This window comes from Geosmithia morbida (genome assembly GCF_012550715.1).
Source record: "Geosmithia morbida isolate 1262 chromosome Unknown scaffold_6, whole genome shotgun sequence".
Taxonomy (NCBI): Eukaryota; Fungi; Ascomycota; class Sordariomycetes; order Hypocreales; family Bionectriaceae; genus Geosmithia; species Geosmithia morbida.
Window position 1 is genome coordinate 796,885 of NW_023336193.1, and position 5,626 is coordinate 802,510.

Sequence of the window (5,626 nt, forward strand, 5' to 3'; positions counted from 1 at the left end):
CCCCCCCCAACAATAGATCGCCAGATTAGGTATGACGTTTTCTTTTTCTTTTTTCTTTTTTCTTTTTTTTTTTTTAAAAAAAAAAGACGTAGCTCACGTGTCAAGATTTAGGTGGTGGTGGCAGCAGGTGCTGTGCTGGGCCGTACTTGCCGTATCTGAACACAGCAAGCATATGCCGTACATAACCGTTCCTCCTTCTTTCCTCTCTCGTTCAACAAAACACCACACAACATCTCACGGAGCTGGGGATCGGTATCATTATTGCAGAGACCACAGCATCTGCGGCACTGCCGCTTTCGATTCCTCATGACAACATCGAACAGCTGCTCGTATCATTTCCATCACCACGCACCTGTATATTAGACTATCAGTATTCGCGCCACTCCCTGTGGTACTCCGTACTCCGTACTCCGTATTATGTATATATTATTACAACCGTGGAGCAATATTGCCTGGACAGCTCCGGACTCAGACCACTTTCTCTCTCCACTACCGTCCAGTGGCCACCTGCTCAACCAACCGCATCCGCCCCTCTTCCGGCCTCGGCGGGTACGGTCTCCTCCCTCGACGTCGCGATAGGACTGAGGTTGACAGGGAGGTTATTCCGCAAGTGGCATCTTGCTCGGCAGTTTCGGCCCCTGACGGAGAGCTGTGGTAAGCTGGGGAGTGCTGGACTCCAAAGCTCTGCTGGCAGTAGGCCGCAGTGGCAGAGCCACAGTCCAAGCTCGCCGTAACGTCTAAACCCCGACCCCAACCCCAACCCCCCGCTCTGGAAGGCCAGCTCTTGTACGTAATGGCAGTGACGCGATTGGCGCGCGGCTGTCAACGGGTCATCGGTCTGGGGGAGAGACTCTAGAAGCCTGAGGGACGGGCTGGGAGGAGACAGGGCGAAGCCTTTGTCGTCTGATATGCCTGCTGCTGCCTGTATACGGAGTGCCTGTGATATATCTGTACCGTGCATCATGCTGATGGCGGTTGGCTTGTTGGTTGCCGACCCTGCTGACCTGCGGCGTCCACCCAACGCCAACGCCAACCACACTCCAGGTCCTCCTCCCCACGGTCCACGGATATCTGCGCGGAGCCTCACAACTTCCGTGCCAGGGCGGGGTGAGTTCCGGCAGCACTTGCACTTAGGGGTATAGCGTCAACCAGTTTTTTTTTTCTCTCTCTCCAAAGGAGGAGGCGGTTATTCATTCTGAATTTTCTCTCTCTCTCAACCTCCCCACGTATTTGAAAGGGTGGAATCCCTTTCTTTTTTTTTCATCCTCTTCTTTTCCTCTTCCCTTCCTTCTCATTTCCCCCCCTTCTTCCTGGCCATCTGTTTACTTGATATTCTTATCATCCCCGTATCATCCATCATATAACCTTCTGCCCCCACGCTAGTAACTAAAGAGAGAGTACTGCTACTACTACTACTACTATCCCCCACCACCGAGAGGTATGTATATGTACGACCGCTCAGACTCGTGACTTTGCTTCGCCGCTACCTGCACCTTATTCCATTCCTTCCTTCTCCCTTATCTTCTCTACCCTACCTCCTTCCTCCATTCATTTGTACTGCTACTACTGCTGCTACTACCACTACTGCTGCTACTACCACTACTGCTGCTGCTGCTGCTGCTGCTGCTGCTGCTGCTACTACTGAACAAGAGAGGCTGACATCTCCCCTGCCGAAAAGAAGCATCATCATGTCTGCTCAGGACCGCTTCCATGTCGCCTCCTCCGCGGACGCCGTCCGTATCGAGGAGGAGTATGCTGCTCACAACTATCACCCCCTGCCCGTCGTCTTCGCCCGCGCTCAGGGCGTCAACGTCTGGGACCCGGAGGGTAAGCAGTACCTCGACTTCCTCTCGGCTTACAGCGCCGTCAACCAGGGTCACTGTCACCCCGAGCTGGTCAAGGCCCTGACCGAGCAGGCCAGCCGTCTGACCCTCAGCTCCCGCGCTTTTCATAACGACGTCTTCCCCCGATGGGCCGAGAAGGTCCGTCAGACCTTTGGCTACGACATGGTCCTGCCCATGAACACGGGTGCCGAGGCCGTCGAGACCGCCATCAAGATCGCCCGCAAGTGGGCTTACAAGGTCAAGGGTGTCGAGGCTAACAAGGCCTACATCTTTTGCGCTTCTGAAAACTTTCATGGACGCACGGTACGTTTTCTCTCTCTCTCTCTCTCTCTCTCTCTCTCTCTCTATATATATATATATATATATATATGTTATACGTGTACATCTCCCTGATGATCTCCCTTCCTCCCAACGCGTGGGGCTAGGGCAAGAGGAGATGCGTAGCTAGGATTGGCTTGCTGACTCCGCACCAGATGACTGCCGTCACCCTGTCCACCGACCCTGAGTCCAAGGAAAACTACGGTCCCTTTGTCCCCAACATTGGCTCCGCCTGCCCCCAGACTGGCCGGGTGATCCGCTACAACAACGTCGAGGACCTCGAGGCTGTCCTGGAGAAGAACGGCAAGGACACGGCCGCCTTCATCGTCGAGCCCATCCAGGGTGAGGCCGGTGTGGTGGTACCCGACGCCGACTACCTGCCGAAGGTCCAGGCCCTCTGCAAGAAGCACAACGTCCTCTTCATCTGCGATGAGATCCAGACGGGCATTGCGCGCACGGGCCGCATGCTCTGCTCTCAGTGGGCCGGCATCAAGCCCGACATGATCACGCTCGGCAAGGCCATCTCGGGCGGCATGTACCCCGTCAGCTGCGTCCTCAGCTCCAAGGACGTCATGCTCGTCGTCGAGCCGGGCACCCACGGCTCCACCTACGGAGGCAACCCCCTGGGCTGCGCCGTGTCCATCCGCGCCCTCGAGCTCATCGAGGAGGAGAAGATGACGGAGAAGGCCGAGAAGCTGGGAAAGGTGTTCCGCGACGGCATCACGGCCATCGGCTCCCCTATAATCAAGCTGGTCCGCGGAAAGGGTCTCCTCAACGCCATCGTCATCGACGAGTCGGCCGCCTCTGGCCGCACCGCCTGGGACCTGTGCCTCCTGCTCAAGAGCAAGGGTCTCCTGGCCAAGCCCACGCACGGCGACATCATCCGCTTCGCCCCTCCCCTCGTCATCACCGAGGCCGAGCTCAAGAAGGGTCTCGGCATGATCGCCGAGGCCGTCGAGGAGCTCCCCACTGTTGAGAAGGCCAGCCACTAAGTGTCGGGTCAGTCCCTGGGTCCGGGGGCCTCTTGATCCGAGCCTCTGTTTGGTTTCTGGTTCCGACGAGCCTCTGGGTCCGAGATGGTTTTCTTTTCTTTTCTTTTTTTTTTTTTTTTTTAAAAAAAACCCCCCCGAGAAGGGACTGTCGTAGGATTACTCTTCTCCTACTGGACCCGTCCTAGTAACTGTGACATGACATGATACCACGAATTGTTTTTTTTTTTTACTGACTTTTTTCTGTGTTTGCCGGGCATCTGCGCGCAGCAGGTAATTGACTCGCTCTTACCCGAGGCGTTGGACTGGGACCTAAAAGAGGATATTAAAAAAAAGTTGGACATGTGTTTTTTTCCTTCTCCCTTCTCCTCTTCTTCTCTCTTTACTCTCTTACTCCTTTCTCGCTCTCGTCTGAGGGTCGATGACCAGTCTGGATTGACAAACATATATATATCTATATTACCATCATAGTACAGCATACCTCTGCCATGGTATCATAATACAATGGTTGCATCCTCTCTGAATACGAGACTCGAGAGCTTCTACCGTGGATCGGATCAGGTCAGACGGCCGGCGGCTACGCGTACGGTGAAGGAATGGTTGGTGATGGGGATGGAAACACTGGCATCTCTCGAGCGACACTGCATCCGGAGCAGGGGAGGAGAGAGTTTGGCAGGATACGAGATGTGAGAGCAGGGAAGGGGGCGAGCAGGGTCTGATCCACTCAGCTGTATCACCATCCACCAAGTTTGGTAGACGTACTGGGTGGGCTGAGAAGGGACGGGGACTGCTCCGTAGACTACGGGGAGAGAGGGGGAGAGAAGAGAGGGATAGATTAGAGACAGTGAGAGAGAGGGCTGATTGGAAACATGTCGGTCAGAGAAAATAGATGAAAGAAAAAAAGAAAGAAAAAGAAAAAAAAGAGGGAGAGAGGGAGAGAGCGCGCGCATCATACCAAGCATGGCAGTCTCCAATACAAGATGGCCACATGGAGAGATACATGTACGGGTGCTATGTATGTATATGTATCATGGATCATTTGGGTGCATGGCATCAGCAGTGGTGCCTGGCGTCTTTGTAGAGGGCGAGCGGAGAGGGACGAGGGAGAAGAGAAGGAGGGAGAAGCACATACAGACACACACACACACACATACATACATACATACATACATACATACATACACACACATACACACACACACACATACATACATACATACATATATATATATATATATATGAGGAAAAGGACCAGTAGATGTGAGAGGATGTGTGGGTTACAATGCACCGTTCTCATGCAACCCGTTGTATTTCTTTCTCTTTTTTTTCTCTCTTCTTTTTCGTTCTCTTCTTTTCTTTTTTTTCCCCGTCAGATCACCGACTGTTGGATCTGTCGAATTGGTACTATGTCTTTTTTTTTCCCCTTCATCCCTCTCCCTCTCTCTCTCTCTCTATCTATCTATCTATGAGCGAGTCTCTCCGAGACAAGGTAGACCGTCTCCACACACTGTGATTGACTTTTGTGCTCAAAGAAAGCCCAACATGCAGTTTGCACACCCCCACACACCTAATAGGGAGGCCGTGCGTGTGTGCGTGCGTGCGTGCGCGCGTGTGTGTGTACGGGGCAAGAGGAGAGTGGTTGTGCCTCGTGTGTGCGTTTGTGTGTGTGCATCCTGTGCTGTGCTAGGTAGCAGAGAAGGTACGGAGTGCTCGTACAGGTTTACGAGATAAAGGGATGTGGAGTGAATCACGGTCAGACATATCTCCATCTCTCTCTCCTGCAGTAGCGCTAGGGTGGAGAGTGCAGATGTGAGCACGGTACGGCACTGTAATATAGTATCGTTATACGGATAGGGGATAGGGATGGGGAGAGAGAGAGAGAGAGAGTGTGTGTGTGTGTGTGTGTGTGTGCGTGCGTGTATGTGTGTGCGTGTAATCTGTGCAGACTCGTGATACTCGCAATAAAACCAACAGTGTGCCTCTGTGGTCGGTCGGTGTGTTGGGAGTAAGATGTGTCATATGTACCGTGTACGGAGGGAGAGAAGGAAGAAGTCAGGATGGTGCAATGGTAACCAGAAGCAATTATCGTCTAGTGTGACGATCGAAGAAGCGCGAGTCTTTTACCGTGCAGTGTATTATCAATACCACACTACTTAGCCACGACTACCGTACGAAGGGGAATTCTCCATTCCATCCGATCGACGTGAGATGCTCCGTCCTCGGCGACGAGGCTTCAAGAATGGATGCTGATAAACCGACTCAGGTGATCATCCTTCCATCCTCCGGGCTCAAGGGTCTCGGGGTGTGTGGTGGGCCGCTGGCAGGCAGAGTGTTAGATGCAGCGCTGCACAGATTACAGCAGGCCTGCACGAGTAGGCCTGTACGAGTAGGGCCTGTACGAGTAGCCTTAGCCTTGGGACAGCCCCTTGCCACCCTGCGTAGCCGTGACAGAATGTGCCGTAGCCTGTAGGCGTT

General features: G+C 53.4%; 1 protein-coding gene across 1 annotated transcript; it reads left to right on the forward strand.

Moving 5' to 3' along the window:
• Positions 1-1,688: 1,688 nt before the first annotated feature.
• Positions 1,689-3,154, forward strand: GMORB2_6711 (ornithine--oxo-acid transaminase; the record flags this gene model as incomplete). The annotated part of the gene is made up of 2 exons (XM_035468681.1): positions 1,689-2,081; positions 2,318-3,154. The coding sequence occupies 2 exons, from the start codon at positions 1,689-1,691 to the stop codon at positions 3,152-3,154; spliced, it is 1,230 nt and encodes a 409-aa protein (XP_035321815.1).
• Between the last annotated feature and the right edge of the window lie 2,472 nt (positions 3,155-5,626).